This window comes from Polyergus mexicanus, unplaced genomic scaffold (genome assembly GCF_030449975.1).
Source record: "Polyergus mexicanus isolate NDT 795.1 unplaced genomic scaffold, iyPolMexi1.0 SCAF_18, whole genome shotgun sequence".
Classification (NCBI taxonomy): Eukaryota; Metazoa; Arthropoda; class Insecta; order Hymenoptera; family Formicidae; genus Polyergus; species Polyergus mexicanus.
This window is the reverse complement of record NW_027223338.1, coordinates 4,925,781-4,952,971: the sequence shown is the minus strand read 5'-3', so window position 1 is coordinate 4,952,971 and position 27,191 is coordinate 4,925,781. Positions and strand designations below refer to the sequence as shown.

The 27,191-nt window shown below is 36.0% G+C and overlaps 1 protein-coding gene across 8 annotated transcripts; it reads left to right on the top strand.

Annotated features, from left to right (window-relative positions):
- The first annotated feature begins 5,295 nt into the window (after positions 1–5,295).
- On the top strand, positions 5,296–26,849 carry Side-iii (sidestep III). Of its 8 annotated transcripts, none has more exons than XM_070310226.1 (16): positions 5,296–5,674; positions 6,612–8,505; positions 8,812–9,276; positions 13,215–13,347; positions 13,643–13,851; positions 14,358–14,468; positions 15,363–15,563; positions 16,607–16,752; positions 16,864–17,014; positions 17,562–17,692; positions 18,347–18,506; positions 20,335–20,631; positions 21,441–21,761; positions 22,930–23,220; positions 24,491–24,600; positions 26,308–26,849. In XM_070310226.1, the coding sequence occupies exons 3-16, from the start codon at positions 9,090–9,092 to the stop codon at positions 26,419–26,421; spliced, it is 2,562 nt and encodes an 853-aa protein (XP_070166327.1). In that variant the 5' UTR covers positions 5,296–5,674; positions 6,612–8,505; positions 8,812–9,089; the 3' UTR covers positions 26,422–26,849. The 8 variants fall into 8 exon arrangements, with proteins under 8 accessions (XP_070166327.1, XP_070166323.1, XP_070166324.1 ...); XM_070310222.1 differs by having other exon boundaries at positions 5,296–5,796; XM_070310223.1 differs by lacking the exon at positions 5,296–5,674 and adding an exon at positions 6,021–6,383.
- Positions 26,850–27,191: the final 342 nt, after the last annotated feature.

Here is a 27,191-nt window from a genome sequence, read left to right as displayed (position 1 = left end):
CCCCATCGTCTGCACCCGACATAGCTTCACAAAGAAAGTTGCAATCCTTTGCTTTCTTATACGCCTCGAAAAAGGTTGTAAATGATTTCTACATCTCGGATGATCCGTTTTATTACTCTATGCTAGTAAAATTTTAACGATATTTATAGGATAATCAGAATATTATCTGTTTATTTTCTTATATCTGATTTTCTGATCTTATTCAATCAGCGGGAGGAGAAGAGAGAAGAGTTGAGCATTGGATTAATATATTGAATTTTTAGGTATAACACTAATTTGTAATAATGTTTGATTCATAATGAATATTGGTTCAATATTTGATAACATGAATTCCTTTTTCAAGCGCGTAACTTATTCAATGCATATTTTGCAATATTTTTTAATATTTAAATATAATTGTATTGTTGAAAATTTTTGTGTGTATGTAATTGTTGTCTGTAATTTTTATTTTAGTTATAGATTTTTTTCCTTCACATTTGCCTAATTTAATTTGAATCTCTCTCTAAAAAGACATGTTATTGACTTTTTTTTTTTTTTTCCTTGAATCATGAATAGCTGTCATCGCGGAGATTGCATATTTTGATAGTTCGTACAGCTTGACGATTCAATGTGTTATAATAGTCAAGAAATAATTTATATGAATAAATTCGTCTATAATTGTATACTTTCCTCTTGCTGTGTTAATGGAGGCTTTTTTTTTTTAATATATTTAAGATTCTTTTTGATAAGTTTCAAAAACGTTGTTATAATTTTTAATATTTAGAAATAAATTAGAATACTTTGTGTTATATTTTATTCTCAATAATAGATCGCTGACAGAAAGAAAACATTCATGAAAAACAAGAAGCAAAAATCTTCGAGAGAGAGAGAGAGAGAGAGAGAGATTTTAAAATCTACTTGGGGTCTGACAGACTCTAACTAAGCGCAAAACTTTTCTTTAACCGGGTTATATATGTCATTTTATCACACATAGGTTAAAAACTATAGATCAGTGTATATATTAAGCATGTAGATTAAACAAGTAGAATAGTGCAAATTAGAAACTTGCATATTGCTTCCTCATCATTTTATTTTACAACGCTTAAGCTGCTTTAAGTATGCGGTTTTTTCAATTTTTGCTTCCTTATAGAGGAAGCTTTGTGAACGAAATAAAAAGATAAAGAAGCAATATGCTATTTGGTAATTTACATACATTTTTTTATTTTTATATAACCGTTATACATTATACATGTAAAAAAATTTAATTCGATATCTCAAATTTTCCGAAAGTTACAGGCATTTCCAAAAAATTCAAAATTTTATAAAAAATGAACCCTTTCATCGATACTTACTAAATTCAGTAGCAACCATTCTTTAATAATACTCTATTCGTGTAAAAAAATTTAATCCGATATGTCAAATTTTCCGAAAGTTACAGCGTGTACAGGCAGTTCCCAAAAATTCAAAATTTTATAAAAAATGAACCCTTCCATCGATACTCACCAAATTCAGTAGCAACCATCCTTTAATAATACTTTATCCATCTAAAATTTTGTCACGAGAACAAAGCTTCCTCTATGAGGGAGCAAAACTAAAAATATAAATATATTATTACTATTTGATATTAATATAAATTTAAAATATGTTGACTATTATAAAATATATTAGCTATTATAAAATATAAAACGATATACTATATTAATATACATAAAATATTATATATATAAATCAAATGTACGACAAATGGCGGGCGTATAGCGCGCGTTTATAATGTCCTAGTTAGATTAAACTAAAGTTAGATCGTGTAAAATAAATCGTATTACTAGCATATTAATGTTATTGTGTCGCGTTAAGTTAAATAATCAAATTTTTGTTATTACAGAAATTGTATTTAAATATGTAAATATGTCATCCATTTTTATTTATATTTAAAGGCTTACGGATATTTTCCAACATTAAAACGAGGAGGAAATCGTGTTAAAATCAATCGGGCAATCGCGAGCGGATCGAACTAGGCCAACTCTCGAAAAATATTACGAAAAATATTATTAAACATTAAAAATAAAATATAGCTGTTTTCTTCGTTACTGTCAAGCAAGGCAACATGAGGAGGATTCATTAAACATAGGGTATTAATAATCTCTGCACTAATATAGATTATCTGCGATAATCTGGAACGAGATTCTCGAATAGCTCACAATATATAGGGGAACTTATTGAAAACTAATGAAAATATACGATATTATATGAATAATCTCGTGGGCAATTATCTACTTGACATATTATTGCCGGTTTTGTGCTAGTTAGATCTTTCAATTTAACGCTCCGCAATTCTATCTCGCAAACGATATTTCACGAATTTCAGTTTGACAGGAGATCGAAAAATTCTCCCACACGTGTGAAGATCGTAGAGCAAGCGGATGTCACGTTGCGTGTGACTCGATACGCGTTGCCTCACGAACAGAATAGAACAGAAATTTTCTCCTTCGTTCGTTCGTTGTTTCGTTCCTTCGTTCGTGAGATAATAACGCGCTAACAGAGATGTCGCGTTATATACGCCCCTGCGTCTATCGCCCACCCCTAAACGCATCGTGACTTCGCTCAGTAAAGGCGAGACTATTACTACTATAAAAGGCTGGATTAAATAGCAGAAGGGAAGAACCTTGGCTTCCAGAGCATTGGATCAGCACGATGGTTATTTTTTTTTCCAGCTGGAGACACTTCCGCTATGTTATCTCCGGCTTCCCCTAACACTTCGTTCTTGTATAGTATCTCGTAAGACCAAAATGACCCGGTCATTATACGCGAATCGCTAAATATAGGGTGGGTATTATCAAATTGACGGAGTGCGTAATATATAGTAATGGATGCGCGATATAAATAAATACTCATTTCTCTCAATAAGACTTGGACTAGGATTTGTTGTTTGATATTTGTTCCCATATAGCACTGAAGCTTGCAACAACATTGCTGTAACATTGCAATATTGCATATTGCAGTTTAATGTTGCAGAAATATTGCAAAGACATTATTTTACAATATATCTTTAGCAATGTTACAGCAACATTCCGAAAATATTACAAAAAAAGTATTCAATAATCGCTAGTTCATTCGTTTACTACTATACGGCGCATGTTGCGCTATCTATTCCGCATTTAATTTCTAATCATGATAATTATATAAAGTTTACAAAGAGCGGCTAGTAAGATTAAAAAGATATAATAACTATTTTTGTTAATTTAAGTCGTATGATATGACTCTAATACAGGGGCTCAGACATTGAACTAAGAATTCTTTTAATAGTTTCCATTCTTATATAAAATCAAAAATTTGATAATAATCTTCTAATATGCAAAAGATACTTCAGATTTTAATAAATAAATTTTGAGATTATATAAAGACAAGAGAGATGTGAAAAAACTCGTTGTATGCGTAAATTCGCCACAATATTTTTGCATCCGGATATCTGAATATTTCGGATACAAAGAAATTGTGAATTTACGCAATTGCAAATTGAGTTTTTTCTTATTTCTCTTAGATATTCTCTGTCACTGAAGGAAGTCGAATGTGTACTGAAAAATTTACATTTTATAATTTCGTTATTATTATAATACAGAAAAACTACAATATATACACGCTAGATCCTGACTCTTATAGGCCTAATTTCTTATTATTTTTTTCATATGTTAAGGATATTATGTCGATAAATATACATAAAGCATTATTGCATATGTATTATATTGCTATGTTGCTGCAATATTATATTGCAATATTTCTGTAGGCGGACATTTTACTGTTGCTGCAATATCATAACAACGTTGCAGCAACATTTCGCAATGTTTCTGCAATATTGCAATCTTGCAGAAAAATGTTGCTGCAATGTTATTGCAATCTTGCGGTGCTGTATGGGTTAAAGAGAGCTCAATTTTACCCCTGGCAGAATTTACAGGTTGAACACATCGTGATCTTGTAATCTCCTATATAAGACCTCTTAATTTTCGTTTGAATTGCTCTAAATTTTAGAAATTTATTTATTAATAAGTTGCTAATTAATTTCGAGATATTTCTTAATTAATCTTTGATTTTAACGAAAACTTGACTAAGGTTTTTTCGCAACTTTCAGACCCTCACGCAATTTTATGAATACTTAATTAAAATCACCTTAAAATAAAAAATATATAATAAATTATTATATATATATATATATATATATATATATATATTATTTATTAGTTTCTTATACAATTCATATTTGAATTTCAAGGCTAGTGTAAGTAAACTTTGCAACTTTGTTCTCACTTAGATTTTCGCGAAAGGAAAGGTTGATCTACAAATTTGCCGAGCATACGCTTCTCAAGTTTGACGCAAACTTTATGAAACACCCCGTATAACGGGTAGGTCCCTCCCGGTGCCTCCAATTTGTTTTCTCATGAATACTTTCCTCCGATCCTGGCGACGGCGCGAATGCACCGTTCGCGCAGTCGCACACGCAATAGATACGGACAACCGCCAGGAAAGTCTGCGAATTAAAATCACGGGGTAAGCTTTTGCCACCCCTTCATTTCATACATCTCCCGTGAATAATTTTCGTTTATACATATTAATAAAATTTATAAACTTCACATATTTTATCACATACTTTATCATAATTTGTTAAAAATATATTTTTTTTTTGCGCATAATAATATTTTGTAATCAAATGTACAAATTATATATAGCAATGACATCGCGAGAGAAATATATGCATGCAATCCGTAAACTTTAATTGAAAAAAAATTTCTGATAATATAAAGAGTTAAAGAATTCAATTAAGCTTGCGTCACAGACGGCTAATTACGAATCGCAATGTATAAGACGGATAATATCATGACAGATTGTATCCTTCTTTCTCGTGCCATATTTTAATGCTTTAATGCAATACGATTAGGTCACAATTTTGACAATTTCGACTACATAATCTGCCATTTGATTCAAAGAAATAGATGACGCAAGAAAAGTTCAAATTTGTCATTTAATTCCATTTAACTCTTTAATTCAAAATTTAATACCGATACCACACGATCAAATATTGAAATTTGCAAGATCGCATAGAATTATAATCCTTCTCCGTGCGTATCTCTGAGAAGATTAAAAAATTCGCCTGAAATCTTGTACAAGGGATACATTCCTCGTCGCATTCCGGGACATCTCGCGGACCATCGTCGTGCACCCTCTGCACGAACAGCCCTGCGCGGCAGCACGTTCTCCACCACCGCCGCCTTCACCACCCCCTTCGTACAACGGGGCTGTACATCGCGCGGGCATCGAAACGCGTCGAAACGCGAGGCGGCCGGATCGGACTGACTCGGGCGAATCGATCGGCGGCCCCGCGTCGTCGTCGTCGTCGTCGTCGTCGTCGTCGTCGTCGTCGTCCTCTCTCACCCGCGACGGCGATTATAGCGGCGTGTCCGCGCGACGAGGAAGCGTGCAGCGCGTCGCACGCGACAGCACGCGTCGCGAAAACATCGAGAATTTCATCATCGTCATCGTCGTCTAGTGCGGGAGATCGCGAAGAAGCGCGAGGGCTCGAAGAAACGAGAGGTCTCTCGGTCTCGACGAAAAGACCGAGAATCGTGGAAGATTCAGCCGACGACTTATCGGCTCGGGATCGAAGAGGCCAGAGATTCTCTCGTTGTGGAAGAAAAAAAAAAAGAGTGTGAGATTTTCTTGGAAAAGAATTTGGATACGAGAAACGATCAAATGCGTGGGTGTGCGCGTGTAATAGAAATCGGTTCTTTACCTAATTAATATACAAATTGGCAGAGCAATTCAGAGAAGGTGAGAGGAGATTGGAAATTTTTGGAAACATATGCGAATGATTGGCTGTGCGCGAATGCCCATATCTCCTGCGAATAAAAAAATCGTCGAGCTATCAATTACGCTTGTTAAGCGAAACGATTAACACTGTTTAAAAGGCTGAAAAACTGAACCAATCAATTCTAAATATCTTTTAAGTGTTTTTTTTTTTTTTTTTTTTTTTTTTTTTTTTTTTTTTTTTTTAGCGAGCGCGCGCGAGAGAGAGAGAGAGAAAGAGAATCAACGAGAGAGGATGAATACTGTTCATATTTATCGCGCGCGGAAATTTTCGCTCTCTGTGAAAAAGTAAAATAATTCGCGACATTGAAAAGCGCATTTGTCGCTGTTGGAAAATAAAGTCACATTTATACAGGAGTAAATTTTTTCACGAACTCGTCCATCGCTTTCGAATATTTTGCCGTTTGTAGAGTTTTTTCACATATATATACGCTCACACCTTGTACATTTTATATCCCCGACGGTGCCTTTTCCGTCGAAAGTTCTCGAAATGATACGAAGGGATGATCGATCACTGCGGAAATTGAGGATCGGCGCGATAATAACGTAAGGTATCGTGCGAGTATCCAAGTGCAAGTCTCTTCAGCGATCAGTCATCGCCATTGTCGAATCGCCTAACGGCGATCCTAAACCTACCTACCTACCTACCTATCTACCTACCCCAAAGGGGTAATAGCCCCGGAGGGACGATAATTTCCGCAGAGAAAGACGCGTGGCCCCTCTCTCTCTCTCTCTCTTTCTCTCTCTCTCTCTCGTCAAAACGCGTTGCGCCATTTCAGGTGCGAGCTTCGACGAGCGCTTCAATGTACTTCGGGGTGCGCTTCCTCGCACGAATTACAGGAAAGGCGAGGAAAGAAATTCAACGAACATCAAAAGACCCGGTGATTAATTAGGGAAGAGGCTGCCGAAACGACTCCTCGAAAATTCTCGTACTATTCGGGGAGAGCGTGTCTCTCTCCCCGCCGTTCCCGTCTCCTCGAGAGAATCCTAGCCGGAGGACATCGCCGCGGGGTTGACGGTGGGAGGAGGCCGTCTACCTTCGAGGTAAGAGGGAGTGAGAGAAAGAGAGAGAGAGAGAGAGAGAGGGAGGGTGAAAGAGAAAGAGAGGGGATGGGAGGCCTTTAGGGGTGGAAAATCGTTGGAGAATACCGTCGCGGTGAAATCACTTCTCTCGAACACTCGCGAGACCATCAGACCACGAAGCATCCCCTGCCAGGCCGCTCTTTTGCCTGCCTTCGCCCCCTCGCCTCGTTCGACCGGGAATAGAGGAAGTGGCTATCTGATCTCGGACGGAATGACAATAAGACTCCCTTTTGATTAATCGACGGAACAGAGAGAGAGAGAGAGAGAGAGAGAGAGAATTAGTCTTCTCATCGCGTTCGAAGCGGTGGATTGTTTTGCAAGTGTTAAGAAGTTTCAGCTGCTTATAGAAGCGACTAAATGTAACCGTAACCGAGTAACTTGGGCGTAAATATAGCGATTTAAAGGAGCGAGCGACGTTTGAAATACAGCTCTTCCTTACCAAGGTGTACGAGTGAACGCAATATCATAAAGGTGAATTAATTAAAGATAGCGATAATATAAAAAAGGATAGATCGGTGTATCAATCTACAAAGAGCGTTTCAACATGCGTTTGAAAAGGAACGCTCTCAAGCGCAACGATTAATCGGACGATTGTGATAAACCATCGATCCTTCCTTGACTCCAAGTGATTCTACTAATTCCTCTTCGTTGCATCTCGAGACTTATCTCTCGGGGAGAGGGCGAGCTTCTCAGACCCGTGGAAACGGAGGCGTACGCGACAATAACGCGAATGATCCCGGGGAGAGACGGGATATAAGTAGAGTGGATCGAAATTAGAATTGTGTGCAGCCAGTGGAAGAGGGTCGGCGCTTGATCAGGCGAGCCGGCCGGCCGGCCCAAGCCAAGCTGCACTCCTAAGGAACTCGTTTGCTTAAGAAGATCTTTTACTGTACATATATACGCGCGCGCACACGTATCAACGATCTCTCTATAAAATTATGTATCACAATGATGAAAAAAGGATATTCTCGACGAGAGTGCGTATCTCTATTCACGATGGAACGATAACGATAATAATAACACGTCAATGAAATTTGTAATAATCAATCGCACATATCATCGCGGGAGAAATATTGACGGAATTTTCGATAATGCAGCTCCGATGTTTTTGTAATGTCCATCTTTATTCAAGCCGCGTGCGTCAATTTGAAACGCAACAGTGAGCAATCCCGATCGCCATGCATATTTCTGAACGAATACCGGGATGTAATCGACGATAATAAACGAACGATAAAAAAATCGAAGGCAGCGAGAAAAATTGCGGAATAGGCGAAGAATTGAGGCGCGACATAAAAGCTATAGTTCACGAAGGGCAAATTGGTGAAAAATAACGATAAAGCAATAATGGATAAGCGAAGCATGCAAGAAGAAAAAGAGAACACGATTGTATGTAACAACGTGACTGAGGACAATAATGCTAAGAGAGGAGGATAATCGAAGGCAATCACGTGAAAACATGAGCCGCTGTTGAACTTGATGCCGTGACATAATCGAAAACGGCGATATTTTAGCGACGCATCGATCGGGACAGGATAAATATATAGCAACAGTAGACGAGACAACGTTAATATATCAAGTTAGTGTCCGAAGGTTTGTGTCGGTATAAATTCTTATTTCGAAGAAAAAAAAAAGATGTATGTTACTATCCCCGCCTCTTTTATCGATTTCAATTAAAAAGCGCACATTTTTAAATTATTTTAATCACTTTTTAAATATAATTCGCAAACTCAAATCTTAATTATTAGGAAAAAAAGAAAAAAAAATGATAACAAACAAATTTTATTGCTCAACGATATTCTTTAATCCTTTATTTTTATCGATGCATAAAATTCTATATGTAACATATTATATACGCGTAACATGTGTATAAATTAATAATAAATTAATAAAATTAAGAAATAATATGTAAAGTGGAGAAAGAGAATCTCCACTTGCCAATGATACGGTGCAACGGATTCAGAACGCGGTAAAGGAAGGTGAAGATCTATCGTCTAGGTATATTTTCGATGTGCTCCGACAACGGGCGCACGGACTTGAAGGATTCGCGCTCGAGTAGGTGCCCCGCGTGTTCGTCCCGCGCGCGAGATCGGGACGAGTAGCCGGGAGTGAACGGGACGGGCTCTTCTCGGTCGTGGAATGACAATAAGGGGGCAGCGTGCCCGAGGGGTGCTATCATGCGGAGGACGACGGATTTGAGCGGTGCGCCAGCGAGGTGTCCGGCGAAGTCGTCGCATCCCTTACGCGGGATGGCACTCGGTACATTGGCCGAGATTGCGGTGAGACTCGTGATTAGCGGCTACATATTCGCCGTGGTCGTATACGTGAATGCCAGCGGCAACTGGGATAAGGACGATGACCTAGGTACGCGAATTCTCCGACACGAACGATCGCGATTAATCGATTCCAGTCTGAATGGTACAGTGTCCCAGGATCACGTTGCTCATTCTTCCGATTATAAATTACGTGTACAATTTTTTTTTCCCCGACTCATCCGATCGGAGATCGCGATTGCCAGGCATCACGCATTACTGTAACTCGAGAGTCTCGTGTTAAAATTCTGTTAAAGTAAAGCCCATTTATAAAGTTCAACGATGAGCATATTTATTTATTTATTGTTAGTAACAAAATAATGCTTATCGGTTAATTCTTAACGGGCCTCTACCCATACAGCACCGCAAGATTGCAATAACATTGTAGCAACATTTTTCTGCAAGATTGCAATATTGCAGAAACATTGCGAAATGTTGCTGCAACGTTGTTACGATATTGCAGCAACAATAAAATGTCGCCTACAGAAATATTGCAATATAATATTGCAGCAACATAGCAATATAATATATATGCAATAATGCTTTATGTATATTTATCGACATAATATCCTTAACATATGAAAAAAATAATAAGAAATTAGGCCTATAAGAGTCAGGATCTAGCGTGTATATATTGTAGTTTTTCTGTATTATAATAATAACGAAATTATAAAATGTAAACTTTTCAGTACACATTCGACTTCCTTCAGTGACAGTAAACGAATGAACTAACGATTATTGAATACCTTTTTTGTAATATTTTCAGAATGTTGCTGTAGCATTGCTAAAGTTATATTGTAAAATAATGTCTTTGCAATATTTCTGCAACATTAAACTGCAATATGCAATATTACAATGTTGCAGCAATGTTGTTGCAAGCTTCAGTGCTGTATGGGTACCTTAATAGAATTTCATGTCTGAAATTGAAGATATCTAAAGTTTAGTTGGCGAGAAGTTCTCCAATTGCTAATTACTCGAAAACTATCGAAGTTTCGTTCAGGAAGTATCGACGAGTTAATCGAGAAATATGTGGTTAAAAATTCTGTGATTTTGGGATACTATACTCTTGGATATATCATATTTTTAAATATCCTGTTTTTATGAAAGAATGTAAAAATACACACACACACACACACACACACACACACACACACACACACACACACACACACACACACACACACACACACACACACACACACATATATATATATATATACAGGGTGTCCTAGAAGTGCAAAAAAAAACAAATAATTGTTTAAAAAAATACATTGTAAATAATTTTCTTAAAAACAATTATTTTTTATACTAATTGATTTGTCTCTATATTCTGTACATAAAAGTATTACGGTAAAATTATCGAAAACTAAATATTTTACAAGATATTTAATTTTTTATATCAAAATATATCAGATTAAAATACAAAATAACTCAAAAAGTACTTAATGAAATAATACTTTATTATAGTGTTTTGGAAAGCTCCCGACATAAGCTATAAGAATATGCAATGAAAAATAGGGGGTTTTATTTAAGAAATTAAAGGTGTCCTTGACTTGACCTTAACGATGCCATCCAAGGTCAAACCAATGGCACCATCTTATATTCCTTTCAAAACCATACAATTTTTGTTCAATAGGGATGTACGGGTGGTCTAGGACACCCTGTGTATATAAAGTGTAATAAAAAGTATGTTATACAAAGATAAAGGTAAATATAAATGCAGATATATTTTTATAAGAATGCATTTAATTTTGATTATTAAGAAAAAAAGGAAAATTGAAAATAAAAAAAAATATTATTCTCTCATCCTTCTGTAAAAATACCGAACAAGAAAGTAATTATAGCCAAGCTTGTTAGCGATTCTTACCTTCTTTTAGATCATAATCTTGCAATATTAACAAAGAAGAAGAATTTATTTAATAAAATTATATCACTCTTAATTTTGTCGATAGCTTCGATCGCTGTGCACATTCGGCATATTCAGCATAGAAGCTCTATATAACTTTTATGTGCAAAATGGAACCCAATGTGTATATGTATTTCATAAATGCATATTGAAAAGTGGAAAACTGACAAAGTCATGAGATTGAAAACTGTTAGAATAGATATTTATAAAGTTTTTTTTTTCTTTTTAAATAAAACTAGGTCGAAACGTGTAACAGCCAAGGTTGATCGCACTCTTAAAAATGTTATAGAATAATAAATAAATTCCTGTTAGTGGCGTATGCCTAGAATTGATCGAAGTACGAAGCTTTCACATCTTATGAATTTATAATCCGCCTCTTACCAGCGATACGTATAAAAAATTTTTTAGTTATATTTTTTTCGGAATTTTTTTTTTGTTTTCCCCCTCGTAATCATTCGAATATCCCTTGTTCCTGAAGCTTTATTCGAACTTATTTTCATTTACACTCTTGTCAATTCTCATTTATATCCTTGAAATACTTTGAGTATAAAAAAAAGAAAAAAAATGACACGCGTTTAAATAGATGGAACGGATATAATAATCGCGCTAATACGAGAGAGAGAGAAAGATGCTAAAAGGAGATAAATGGTTCGTTTCTCGTGTACATTTTTCATCGAGGCGTCACAAACAAACGTGGAAACGATATCCTACCGGAAGAGTTCGTATTCGTGTTACAGACGTCGTTCGATTGATGAAAATTATGCGGCGTATCGGGAAAACGGGAAATCAGACGCAGCTTGTTGCGCGATCGGACCTGGGATCGCTTAGAGCGTGAAACCTGCTTAAAGAAACGTCGCACAGCATAAATTATATTTCGTGCTGCGCGGGACGGAAATTCTCCATTATTCGCGAAAACGAAAACTTCATTAATGATATTTTTCAAGCTGCTTTCCCGTCGCTTTATTCGAAGCAAAGAAAGCAAAGCGGCTTTCTTTTTATATCGCTTAGACAGGACGCCTCCTCGCGTTCGAAAATCGAAATGTAAAATTGGAGAGGGAGGAACGATCCTTAGAATATCCGCGTATTCTTGATACGCGACTTTACTTTGCTAAATAAATATGTGAAATGATATTATATTTGTTTAGAAAATGATGTTGCCCCAACTAGTAATTAGAATCGCGCGCGACATTGTCTAAAGAATAAATTTAATTTCAATGTTCTTCATCTCTCTCTTTCTCTCTCTCGTCCACTTGAGAAATTTGTGCGTATTTGTCTTTGAATAATTTCACTTGTATAATATTTCTTACTAATTTAATAATTTTCCAAGTCCTTTCGTAAGCTAATGTTACAGCTCATTTAACTTATTAAACGTATAATTGAAAATTCACAAAATGTTAACAGGTTATTAAATGTAAATAGTCTTTAAAATTACATTAAAGTTTAAAACTATATTACATTATGTAGTAGCTTTGCGCATTCGTTAAAATTATTAACTTGATTATTAAGCGACCTGTAATGTTAGCTTCTTCGTTCTAAGAAAAGACAGGAGGTATTGCAAGTAAAATTATTCAAAGCATGTTGACGTTAATGAGTTTTAGCCATGAAGGTATTAAAAGTCGCATTGTTGTTTACAGCAAATTTCAAAGAAAATGTGAAAAGTCGAAAAGACCGACAAGACTTCGTAACACTTTAAATTCTCATTTTAGCTATTTAACTCAACGTACAATAAAAAAAAAAAAAAAAAAAAAAATATTTATGACGCAAAAAAGATACTTCTGATTACTTGTAATTATTTATTACATCGCAAAGAAAATTCTTTCGCAAAAATATGATTGATTTTGTCATATTGAGTTCTTACTTAGAGTTCAGTCAACTTTGCAAGAACCTGAATAGAGCGTACGTCTAATAAATAGATAAACACGTACTTATTAAAAAATGCAATCTTTTTGATAAATGGACTCGGTTATCTCGATTTAATCAATTCTCTTATCAGTTGACTTTGGACATATAAATCCATAAGGCACGAAGAGCCATTCGGCGATAACCATCGCGATATTAATCATCCTTCTTTCACTCTCTCATAGTGTCCACGTCTAAGGTCAGCGCCGTACTTGGTCGCACTGCCACTTTGCCTTGCGACATTGAGCCGTCCACGCGAGAGGATCGCGTCTACATGGTACTTTGGTTCCGCGATTACGCGGTGAAACCTATTTACAGGTAAGCGTTATCTTACACAGTGTATCGTGATCTATTAAAAAAAAAAAAAAAAAAAAAAAGTTATAAAAAAACCACGCGAAAAAAAAACCTGTCCGTTTCTAGGAATTGATGTGTAATCGGTAATAAAGAGAGTAAAAAATAGATATATCATCACATATCTTCGATCAGTCATATCTTAATTATTAACGAAGAATATTTCTTAAAATATTCAAGCGCGATGACGTGCGTAAAAAATTCTAATGAGAATAGCGTGAGAGAAATACGTGCGTGTTATACGCGATACCCTTTTTTTTAGTTTTGACGTGCGGGGCCGGGCTTTTAACAAGGCCCTGAACTGGTCGGACAGCACCGCCGTAGGTCCCAGGGCCTACTTCGTCACCGTGACGAGACCCGCGGCACTTTCCCTCGAGGCGGTTCAGCTGGACGACGAGGGGGTCTACAGGTGTCGCGTAGACTTCAAGAACTCGCCGACCAAGAACTTTCAAGTGAATCTCACGGTGATCGGTGAGGGAAAATTCATTACCGTATTAACAATCGCCCCCGCAACATTGCCTCGGTGTCTCGATTAATCGCGCTCCTTAACGCGTAAAACGCTTCAAGATCGTCCGAAGATCGTCTCTTCGTGGTAAGAAAGGGGAGTGAGATCGGGGGGCGGAATATCAGCTGCAGTTGACGTTGGCCGATACATTCGGCCGGTTCTTTTTCATCTCGGGATGCAAAGTTAAGCTTGCCGGAACAATCTCGCCCCTCCTTCTTCCTCTCCCCCCTTCCCTCTCTACCCTACTCGTTTCTCGCGGTTTCGCTAATTGAAGGGCCCGGCGCGATCTAATCCATTTTTCTCTAAGAAACTTTTGGGGGGAGGAATTAATCGAAATTTAATTTTTGCAACTTTCAAATTAAATTTTGCGAGTACTCGAAAGAACGGAGACTGTCGAGTAACGCTTATTCGAGGCCCATTATTCGTCGATAATGGAAAGCGAACGCTTCACCGTTCGCGATATTGCTCGCAGTGCCGCCGCATCAGCTGTTCATCTATGACAGTTCCGGCGTGCAGGTGGACAACGTCGCCGGACCATTTCAGATCGGCATGGAATTTGGATTGTCCTGCGAAGTGAGAGGAGGTAAGTTTTGATTTGTCAAGCGCAGACGCAGACGGGATATCCTGCACACCTTGCATTTTCCGTTATTACGAGTTATTTACGAAATTACATTTTTAATTGTACATCCGAGTATTTCATTTATACTATTCCTTTCACGCACTAAGAAATTGATATAAATTAGCATTAGCGTGGCGGTCAATTAATTTTGCGCATGCAAATCAGTACCGCTTATAAAACAATATTGTTTTCCTTAAGATCTTCCTCTTTTTATCGTTATCCCTTTTCGAGACCGGTTAATGGCGGAGACGGGAGGTGAAATACGGAGAGTTTCAGGAGGTAAAATACAAATCATCTCGTATTTTAAAAAACTAGCAGCAATGAATTCGCCGGGCACGATTCTCGTTACGCGTTCCCATCTGTAAAATTTTATCCGTTACATAATCCCTCCTTGAGAGAAATCAGGTTTCTCATTAATATGTTTAGAGAGTCAGAGATACGAATCTCGGCGAGAGCAGTGTGACAAATTACCGGACTCGGCCCACGTTACACGCGTAACTTCCGGTGTAAATCTTCTCCCTATCCCTCTCCCAAGATCGCGTGAACAAATAAAAAGAGGCAGAGAGAAAGACAGAGGGAGAGAGAGAGAGAGAGAGAGAGAGGGGCAAAGAGTTGGCAATTAAATACGAGCCCTGGTCTACGCTAAGTGGCCAGACTGGGTATTAAGCGGACGCGCTCGATTCGGAGACACCCGGTATTAAGGGTAATTATGGCCCTCGGTGATTTGTCTGCTGTCACGCGAGTCTGATCGACGACGATACGCGAAAAGAGAGGGGAGGAAGGGAAAGAGAGGGGAGAGGGAGTTAATTAGCCGCGTATAATTTCCGTTGCTTTCCGCGCTTTCGCGGGGGCGCGAAGGAAAACCGACGCCGGTGGTGAGCTGGCTGGCGGACGGCAAGGAGGTGAACGGCAGACTCGAGGAGTTCGAGGGCATCGTCGTCAGCAAATTGACGGTGCCGCAGCTGCGACGGGAGCATCGCAACACGACGTACAAATGCCGGGCGAACAACACGCATCTAATACCGCCGTTGGAGAAGTCGGTGATCCTCGACGTTTATCGTGAGTGACCCCCCCCCCTTATACATTTTACTCTTTCCCGCGAGGAGAAAAAAATTTTCCACGAACGCGCGAAAGTGACTTTGATTTCGCTTATTCTTTCAGCGACGTGTGACATCCGATATTACCGATACCACTGGACGCGATTTAAAAAAAAAAAATGTAGGAATATCGGTGCACATTTTTCTATATTCTTTCGTACTTGTACGAAAATTTACATCTATTTTGATTATCCTCTATACTTGCGATAAATTGTAAATAAAATTGTGAAAGCAATTGTTTCTTTTTTAATTTATTAAGCGATTGAAAAGAATCAAGACGAACCACTGAAGGATTAACACAGCTGATCGATTTTGATTGCGTAAAGCGCAATCAATCGCGCATTTTAGCGGTTATCGTGAATGAGGGTGACCTCAGTTAAATGAGGTAACGCATATATATACATATTTGACAAAAATGGCATTTATTTGCCGCAATATTGATTATACAATCTCTGATTATGCTTTTGCAAAGTTAATCAAAATCCCCGTGGCACTCAACCTATTAATGATTCACATTAGTTAAATTTCGGCCGCGAAAAGCAATCCTTTCGCATTTACGTTATCGACTCGATAAATTATTGACAGGTTTGTTGAAAATTGAAGCGGGGTGAACCTATTATATGGATAATTATTGCTTATACTCGGTCGTAAAAATAAATTTAATCTTCTTTAATTTACTTACTTATCTTCTTTAATTTACTCTTTATATATATATATATATATATATATATATATATATAAACTAATTTCTAAAAATAATAATCTTCTACAACCCTTCAAAAAATAAATATTTTTGTTGAGAGTAATAATTTTTAAAAACCGAAATTATCATTAAATACTGTAAACATTTTTGTTAAAAATGATATCAGTGCGATTAATAAAAAGAAATATAAAGAAAAACAAAAAGGCGAAAGTGATATCGGAAAAAGAATTCGCATTCTTAAATATTAATCACTATGACCTCGCAAATTCATACGATAAAGTCGATTTATCGATTGATTCTAGTAAAACCGCTAACCGTGAAGATATTGTCGAAATTAACGATAATGGAGACGGAGAAGGATTACTCCATCACCTGCGAGACGACAGGCTCTCATCCTCGCGCCCGTATTACCTGGATCGAGGGAAACGAGACGTTTAGGAACGGCAAGGTAGATATAACGATATTTTCACGTTTGATGATTTTTTTTCTTTTCTTTTTCTCTTCTCGATACCTACTTTAAATTTTATCTCATCTACCAATCATTGAACATTGCCGACAGATAATGGAAAGCGGCAACGCGTCGGTGGTTTTGAGCACGCTGATATTCTCACCCATCCCCGACGATCACGGAAAGATCCTCAAGTGCCGTGGCGAAAATCCGGCTCTGACGGATGCGTACTTGGAGGACTTCTTCAAGCTGAATGTCGTCTGTAAGGAACTTTCTGAAAGCAGATACAGTCACGATTATACCGCGAGATCGATTAATCGCAATTAATATCACGCCAATATTTCGTAATAATTAATTTTAATAATTAATTTGCTCAATGTTGCAAGAAAAATTCATTTTTATTTGTATTTGGAATACGCGACGCGAAATTTCTCTCATTGCCCAAGAATGTTAATGTCTGAATATACGGAATGTCCTGTCAAAGTAATCCCATCAATATTGATAATCCGATAAATAGACAATAATTAAAGGTCGATTGAAAACATGTAAAAAAATAGAAATACGAATGACACTCGACAAATTTTGTTATTTCTTCGATCGTATAACTTTCTCCCATGATCGCTGTCCGGAAGTCGTAAATCTGTTAGACGAATCGCGTGTCTTATCGATAACCCTCTTGCTTTCTTCGCCGTATTTCGATGGTTCAACATTTCCACGGTTACCTTTTTCGGGATCTCTGCCGAAATATTCCATTACGTACGTACGTTTGCATTACGTAAAATATTAAGCTGCTCGAGAACTCCCTTCAGTTCCGCCTAAGGTACAGTTGCATCTGGGCAGCACCCTGAACGCGGAGAATATAAAGGAGGGCGACGATGTGTACTTCGAATGCAAAGTCCGCGCTAATCCGGAGCATCACAAAATCACCTGGCGCCATAACGTAAGTCCACAATAATAAATATCATTTATTTAGTTTAATTAATCTAATTTCATTTAGAGTATTCTATCAAGTTTTATTGTTAACGGTTTTTTTTTTCCCCCTAGAATTTCGATCTAATTAATTCTAAATTTTCTCAAAAAGAATTTCGAGTATTTAATTTAGGAGTTCGAGTATTTAATATGTTTGAAAAAAAATTCTCATGATTAAACGCAGAGAGTAGGGCTTCGGAAACATGACGTGTCAATTTTTTGTTATACGAAAGAAAATCTATAGCAAGTTTTTTATTTCAATAAAGATCAATCTGACTATGATACTTTGTAACAGAGAAATTTGAAGACGTTATCTGTAATTTTCTAAAAAGTTAAATTTCCTCCGAAAATAAAAAAATTGGAGAATCTTCGCTTTCGCCATTCTCTCGACTAACGTAAAAATGCGAGAAAAATTGGAAAAAAGTATATACTATATTCTAAATATTTATCGAATATTTGTGGGGAAAAAAATAATTCTATTAAAGGAGGACAGCTTGGGCGGAGCGAAAAACTTTACACGATATCGATTTGCCACCTTCTCTTTTCTTATTACCGAAGAAATATGATATAAAATGCTGTCGTATCTTCGATCTCCGTGTTAAACGCGTTAATCCATCAATGACAGGGCGCCGTGCTGACGCAAAATCATTCAGCTGGTATCATCATGAGCACCCAGAGCCTGGTGCTGCAAGGTATAGGTCGCGACAACGCGGGAAATTACACGTGTCTCGCCAGCAACGATCGCGGAGAGACGACGAGTCCGATTGTGAATCTGAGAGTACAGTGTAAGTAGATAAGCAAGTACGATCTCGTAACAATGATCCCCCAAAAAAACGGACTGAAATAACTAGGGTTGCACGAGACCCAAAACAAGACAATATTCGCAAAAATATTGTATTGATGTTGAAAATTTTAATCTTGTCTTGGTCTTGAGAGGATTTTTGTATCAAAGATCTTGTCTTGTCTTGTCTTGCCTTGATTTTTATTAACAGTTTTTATTTGACACTAAATTATTTGTCAGCTTTATAAAAAACAGAAAATAGTAAGTATATCTGATTTCTTCTGTTATCCGAAGCGCCGAGCACGATTTTCGTTTCTTCTTTACTGCGTATGCTCACGTCTCGATTGTGCAGACGCAGTCTAAAAACTAAACCAAGTTCTTCTGCTGAACATGCAAACATTTCCGAAAGTGATAATGAAAGTTGGGAGGTAAGTGCAGTTAAACAATGCACATAAAAAACTTATTTTAAGTATGAAACAAGAAACAATGAAAAAATCGGCGTATATGTTTATTATGTCGAAAAGAAAATGTGACTAAAGAAATAAAAATGAAAAATAGTAACACTACTGAATTAAAAAAACATTTGGAGAAAGATCATAAAAAAGCATATGAACATTTATTTGGATTAAAAACAATGAAAAATAAAATATTGTCAGAAAAACAAAAAGCGATAGATATATTTTTAAACGTAAGTATTGAAATTAAACTTTAATAAATTAAGTAATATAAAGTAATTAATTTGCGCTATTTTTATGTCACATTAAAGTGTGTAATGATAATGATATGCGCAGACTCTTTAAATTTAAATTTTTTTAAAGTTTTTAAATTTACAAATGTTTTTATTTACTAACAATAAATACAATTTTTTGTCTTTCTCGCCTATTTCCATATTAATTAAAATCTCCGTTCAGAGATCGGGAACAATTAGATAACTTTTGTTAAAAACCAAGACTTCTTGATAAGATCAAGAATCTTGATAATTTGTCTTGGTATTTTCTTGATAATTAATTTAAAATCTTGTCTTGATCTTGTCTTGAAATTCAAGACAAGATCAAGACGAGACCAAAACTAGTCTTGGTATCTCGTGCAACCCTAGGAATAACGATTCCGACTATTGAACGTCGGCAATTCTAGGCAATCGATCGGATTGTAAATTAAAATTTCGCTATTTAAATATAGAGGGATATTTATAGAATTTATTTCGCATCATATTTTACATAAATAGATTTAAATATTTAAATACGCATTATTTATCGTATAAATATTCATGTACAAGTACATAAATATTTAATACACGTATATATTTGCATCGAATCAATGGTGAGATCTATATGTAAAAGTAAATTATTAATACGTCCGATTGTCAAAAAGATATATATATATATATTATTGCGATAAAATTAACCTTCGACCTTTTTCATATATCGCTAAAAGTTACATTTAACGTTGTTCTTCCCTGTTTCGTCCGGTAAACTACAAAATACGCGTTACACAATGTGCCAACTGCGCGTAATTGTGTTCGGTAGCGGAATATCACGGACGTCAGACATGAGAAGGATTACATTTTAGAACAATTTATTTTCAACCCTCCTATCCAAGCCCTTACGGCGAACAACATAATTCTACCGATTAAGGGCGAATAAAACGGCACTTAAACTCGGTATAATCCCTCTCGTCGTCGAAATTCTGCCGATCGATAGCGAAAGATGAAACTGTCTCATCTTTCGATAATTTCATTTCTTTTTTTTTTCCTCCCCCGGAAATGTGTCTGAACCGTCTTTACCTCTCTTTCCCCCCCCCCCCCTCGCCCTCCTCTCGTTACGGGCGACCAGTCGCGCCGGTTTGCAAGTTGAAGGAGGTAACGATCATCGGGGCCTCTCTGGAGGAGTCCGTAAAGGTGCGCTGCGAGGTCGACGCCGATCCCAGCGAGGTTGACTTTGTCTGGGAGTTCAACAACAGCGGCGAAAACTTCGAGGTCGCACCGGCCAGGTTCGACGGTAACAACGGTACCATGAGCGAGCTCGTCTACACCCCTGAGTCCGAAAGAGATTACGGCGCTCTGACCTGCTGGGGTAGGAACATGATAGGGAAGCAGGAGACGCCTTGCATCTATCAAATCATTCCGGCAGGTGATACATTTATCGCGTTATAAGAAAAGAAAGATGGAATTTTCATCAGTTTTTCTTTTCTACTTCTTTTTTTTTTTATCAATTCTGTTTTCTTCTTCTTCTTCTTTTCTTCTTCTTTTTTATCAATTCTGTTTTCTTCTTCTTCTTCTTCTTCTTTTTTCTTCTTCTTCTTTTTTATCAATTCTGTTTTCTTCTTCTTCTTCTTCTTCTTCTTCTTCTTCTTCTTCTTCTTTTTCTTGTATAGGTATCTCGGAATCAAAATATGAAAATTCTTATCGCCCCTTTCCCCGCTTTTAGAGAGAAATATATTTCATGTCTCGAAAATATTTAAATATTATATATTTTCGTGTTTGACGTAAACATATAATATTTAGATGTTCGCGTTACGAACTCTCGGCGCGGATATTTATACTCTTTTTTTTTTTATCCAACTCGTTTATAGTTGGCTTCTCGGTACACGGTGTTTTATGAACTCGAAAATATTTGTTTGAATATTATAGTTCTCTGCAATGGAACGTATTATTTTTTACCTCTCCCGTTATACGTTTTACTTAAAATTTTTACTTTATATCTGATTCACATATTAAACGTCAAAGAAAAAATTGCTTTTTCTAATATCGTACGTATATGTTGATTTTTCTTCTTTTGCCTTTCAACGGTGAAAATATATCGAGAAGTCTCAGAAGATATTTGCGCACAGCTGAATATCTATCTCTTGATAAAACCTAAAATTTTAGGTAAAAAGTTTCATATAAGAAGACAACGTGTATATACAAAAATTCTTTCGTGACGAAGACGCGTTTGTGTAGTGAAACCAAATCCTCTGAACAACTGCACCATCAAGGCGTCGCTCAATCAGAGCTCGGAGATCCTGGAGGTCGAGTGCGTGCCTGGATACGACGGCGGGCTCCACCAGGAGTTCCGGCTTGAGGCATACGAGATGCTGACCGGCCATCTTCGGGTCAACGTATCCAGCGTGTCGGCCGATCTGCCGATCTTCCGGATCGCCGTCACGGATCTCCTACCGGCCACGCGCTTCTATCTGCTGACATACGCCGTGAACGCCAAAGGCCGTAGCGAAGTGTCGCTGCTGGAGGACATAATGCTACAAGATTCGGAGAAGCACACGGGTAATCGAATTTAAAAGGAAAAACTTTGTGTTGTGCAACAAAAAAAATTTGTCCTTCGCACAATATCCAAATTAAATTCTTAATCTAGCCCCTCTGTTTCCCCTTCTTTTCTTTTTCGCTTAATATGCAAATATATCTGTGTATATTTTAAAACCTGAACCCTATCCCATTTATAATAGCGGTAATAAGGAAAAATAATATGTCTTTATACAGGTGTATTAATAGTATCAAATTCTTTCTGAATTTCCGAAAAAAATAATCATTTTGAAGTTCTTTTCTTTTTAGAGAATAATCGATTTGATTTGAGAACGAAATTTAAATGTACTCGTGAAAAGGAGATTAAATCAAACAAAATTAATAATATTCTACGAAAAATTGTTTTTAAAAAGGATTGAAATTTATCCTTTATAATTTAATTTACAATCTTCGAAATTGATAAGTAGTTGCATTTAGATAAAACTGTTGAAAAAATAATAGAGCTTTTAGTCCAGTAATAATCCCAAGTTAATTTTATTCTATATAATTTAATTTAACATTTTCAAAATTAACAAGCAATTGCATTTAGATTTTCGATAAAACTGTTAAAACAATCATAGAGCTTTTAGTCTAATAATAATTCTAAATTAAAACCTTATATCAGACTCTGCTTTATTTTATTAAAAAGAAAAAAATATAAATAATTGATTTTTCAAAAAAAAGTATTCAATAATCGCTAGTTCATTCGTTTACTGTCACTGAAGGAAATCGAATGTGTACTGACAAATTTACATTTTATAATTTCGTTATTATTATAATACAGAAAAACTATATACACGCTTGATCCTGACTCTTATATGCCTAATTTCTTATTATTTTTTTCATATGTTAAGGATATTATGTCGATAAAAATACATAAAGCATTATTGCATATATATTATATTGCTATGTTGCTGCAATATTATATTGCAATATTTCTGTAGGCGGACATTTTACTGTTGCTGCAATATCATAACAACGTTGCTGCAACATTTCGCAATGTTTCTGCAATATTGCAATCTTGCAGAAAAATGTTGCTGCAATGTTATTGCAATCTTGCGGTGCTGTATGGGTCGAGTAGAAACGGATTTTCTTTGATTGGCACGATAACTTGCCAAATCCACCTCGCAACGAAAAATGCATTCATTTATAGATACCGGAGTCAGCATGCTGCCGTTGATTCTCCTGCTGATCGGGTGCCTATTGGCCTTCGGTGCGACAGTGATCTCGGTGATGCTGATGATGTATCGACGTCGCGGTACTACGTCGCCCGTGCACATTGAGCCCTACATGAAACAGCCGATAATCACGCCTCCGGACTCGAGGAACAATTCGATGCTGGATGTGACCCATGGCGACCATACGTATTTCGTCGAATATACGTTGAAACAGGTCACCGATTACGCGCTCAATAATCAGCCGGATATCATACAGTCGCCGCAAGGTAATAGACTCTCAGCAGACTCTCTTATTATCTCGATTTCTAACTTGATCCCACCGAATTAAATATTCATCGCGGAGAATCGTCTGAAAAGGAGAATATATGTCGTACAAAAAAAACAGAGAACTATTTTAGAAATGTATGGGATATCAGAAATCTGTCTTATAATACAATTTCTGTGTCGTTGATTAAAAATTCGATTAAATTCGTCATATTAAGTACTATTTTAAATCGCAACGGTATTTTGCGATGGATATTCCTTGTCAAATAACGAGTTCTAATTTGAGTTGTTAAGCGTAAAAGACAAGCAGATGAAAACTGCATTTGCTTAAAATAAGAATGAAAATTTTGGAATCTCTCTACACACAGAGAGAAAAGTTTCTTTGGATTTAATAAATTTCGTTGTAACCACAAAGAAATACAATGCTCGAAATGTTCCAACCATACTAATGTTTAAAGTAAGAAATATGATTGTTTGATTTTCAAATAATATATTTATTTATTTTAAATAAAATATTTTTTGAATGAATTTTATTTTCTCTTCAACTTAAACAATGATATTATTCTTTTAAACAATATTCTTATTTTATTTAAAAGATTCATTATATCGCTTTTAACAATTTAAATAAATCTAGCCCGTATCAGACTACGCATTGAAAATTGAAGATTAAAAGATGGGAATTTGATTAATCGGAACAAAAGGGACTAAATTTTCTTTGTCCTGATTGGTCAAATTTCAATCTTCAATGCGTAGTCTGATACAGGCATAAGGATCATAGCATATAGAAAAATTTAATTTTACCTTATTCCGAATTTCTATCCGAATAAATGAATATCGGACATTTATCTGTCCGATTTTCCACAAATTAGTTTCATTATCTGAATTCTCTTCTGTAAAATATCGTATCAGAAATGAAAGCGATAGAAACGGTTGTTAAATGTTATTAGCCGCATTTTGCAGGTCTTATTCATATACTCTGACCCATTAAATTTTTGCTTCGACAAAATAATGTTTCGTATAAAATTATGTTTTTGTAATGAAACAAATAGATATATTAAATTTAAAGAAACCTTTTTCTCCGTGTACTTGTCACAATTGTTGGCATTAAAATAATTTTTTTTTTTTTTTTTTTTTTTTTTTAATGCCGTCTAATTATATTAGTTTCTGTCCTCATGTCAGCGTTTTATATCAATTATTTGGAAACTATTCTATATATAAGATAAAGTATAATGTGTAAAATTGACGAAATGAAAAATTGTGCGAATATTTCAGACCAAGACAAGATCAAACGCGAGCCACAACTATTTCTGCCAGTGAGACCGGACACGTTATTCGCACCCTACGATATTCATAAGCAGGGGCTACAGACGAACAGATGCAGCGTAAGTCATTTGAAAAATGATATATCATTCTTTTAGAAATAAGAAATTGAGGTGTATGATACGAATGACACTATTATTGTAAATTGATCCTTTGCGTTAAATATTACCCACACAGCACTAAAGCTTGCAACAATATTGCTGCAACATTGCAATATTGCATATTGTAGTTTAATGCTGCAGAAATATTACAAAGACATTATTTTACAATATAACTTTAGCAATGTTACAGCAACATTCTGAAAATATTACAAAAAAAGTATTCAATAATCACTAGTTTATTCGTTTACTGTCACTGAAGGAAGTCGAATGTGTACTGAAAAATTTACATTTTATAATTTCGTTATTATTATAATACAGAAAAACTACAATATATACACACTAGATCCTGACTCTTATAGGCCTAATTTCTTATTATTTTTTTCATATGTTAAAGATATTATGTCGATAAATATACATAAAGCATTATTGCATATATATTATATTGCTATGTTGCTGCAATATTATATTGCAATATTTCTGTAGGCGAACATTTTACTGTTGCTGCAATATCATAACAACGTTGCAGCAACATTTCGTAATGTTTCTGCAATGTTGCAATCTTGCAGAAAAATGTTGCTGCAATCTTGCAGAAAAATGTTGCTGCAATGTTGTTGCAATCTTGCGGTGCTGTATGGGCAATATCAAATGAATTCTAATATATCGTAATTGAAAAGGAAAAGATTTACTTTAATTCTTGTATTAAGACAATCTCGGAAATATATTGCGACAATTATGTAACCTATACTTTTGTCTCACTTTCTTCTCATTAACGATTTCTTATTCTTCTATATAATATTTTCTACAATTATCTCAATAGAAGAATTAAAAAGTAAAACCTTTGATTCTTTGTTCGGCACTTTAAGAGATAAGGTTTCAATAATTCGAGAGATTCCAAACTTCGATTTGGAAGATTTGAAACTTAATCTATCGTAGATTGAATTTCTATCGATCGCTTATAAATTAAACCAGATTAAACCGGCCATCTCTAACCCCAATCGCGATTCAACTGTAATGCAACCTGTTATGAATAATATCGATCCTTTGAAACAGCTGGAGAAAGATCCAAATATATAATCATCATTATCAAGGTGTCTGTATTCAAATCTTGTAAACAAATCCCCCCCCTCTGATCTTCCAAGGTTTTTTTTTTTATATTGTATACGCGTTTCCAGTTTTATACTCGTACAGAGGAAAAATACAGAGCTACTTAAATTTCAAGTGCTAGATTTAAAAGTGTGATTTAAAAATGAAAAAATCGGATAGCTTTCGTAACTTGTATAACATTTTCATTTTTTTTTTTTATAATTAAAAATTACGATCAAGAATATTGCATATTCAATATTTTGTTAAGTACATTAAATATATAAACAGAGATAGATGTATATCTACCAATAATATATTTTAAATCTATAATTCACTTGAATTGTCAATTCCTTACAATATAAGAGCGAAATTATGAAAGAGAAAATTTTTAAAAGTATTCCCTGAGTCCCAATAAAATTCCATGAGAATTCCCTGATTTTTCCAGAGTTACAAAAGAAATCCCTGAGAATCCCATGGATTTTCCATGTTTTTCCAGGGAGTAGATCCCTTTAAACTCTAAATTCTCTTTTTCTTTGCGTAATGTCAGCCACATTAAAACGCTCGATATTTGTTCTCACTTGACAGCTGAATCCGTTCTCCGCAAAGTCCTGGGAGCCCATCAGCTTCAAGGCCGATCGCAACCTGATGAAGGAGATCATCATCGCCAATTCCATACCTGGCCCAGAGAGCTGTGTGTAAACTCGATCGCGGGAGTGAATCGAGACGCAAATACACACATACACACATACACATAGACACATAGACACGCACACATTACATAATACAGAACGATCGATTTCGAAAGCCTGAAAATTGTATCGCGCGCGTCGGTTGGACACACGCGGATATCAACGCAAAGTCAACGAATCTCGTGTCTCGCTTGTCAACGTGCGCCGATGTGACATATCACGATGACGATATCGTAGCAGATAACATACATATCAGCATTATCGTAGCATATCGTGGCGCGCCACGATCTCTCCCGAGATCCTCGGGAGTTTAGATCCCCGTCGACCCAACGCGAGACCGGGACGAGGAATCGTCGCGACACGACCTAGTCGCATAATTTATAACCGAACGCTACACGTGGTGTACTATTCCAAGTTTAATATATTTTGTGTCAAGTCTTGAAACGTCTCGTCATTCCATAGCGCCATTGTCATCTTCCGTCAAATATTCTATTCTCTCTCTCGCTCTATATTATATATATATAGGGTATTCTAGACCACCCATACACCTCTTTTCTTTCAAAAGCATCTCTCATTATTCTGTACATAAAAGTGTTACGGTAAGATTATTGAAAACTGAATATTTTACGAAATATTTTATTTTTTATATCAAAATATGTCAAATTAAAATACAAAATAACACAAAAAGCACTTAATGAAAAAATACTTTATTATAGTGTTTTGGAAAGCTCTCGAGATAAGCTACAAGAATATGTAATGAAAAATAGGGGGTTCCATTTA

Excerpts from the sequence above, each read along its gene's own strand:
- Side-iii (XM_070310226.1), top strand. The coding sequence starts at position 9,090 with ATGCGGAGGACGACGGATTTGAGCGGTGCGCCAGCGAGGTGTCCGGCG. Across the intron at positions 13,348-13,642 it reads GCGGTGAAACCTATTTACAG|TTTTGACGTGCGGGGCCGGG; the intron begins GTAAGCGTTATC and ends CCTTTTTTTTAG. Across the intron at positions 24,601-26,307 it reads TACAGACGAACAGATGCAGC|CTGAATCCGTTCTCCGCAAA; the intron begins GTAAGTCATTTG and ends CTCACTTGACAG.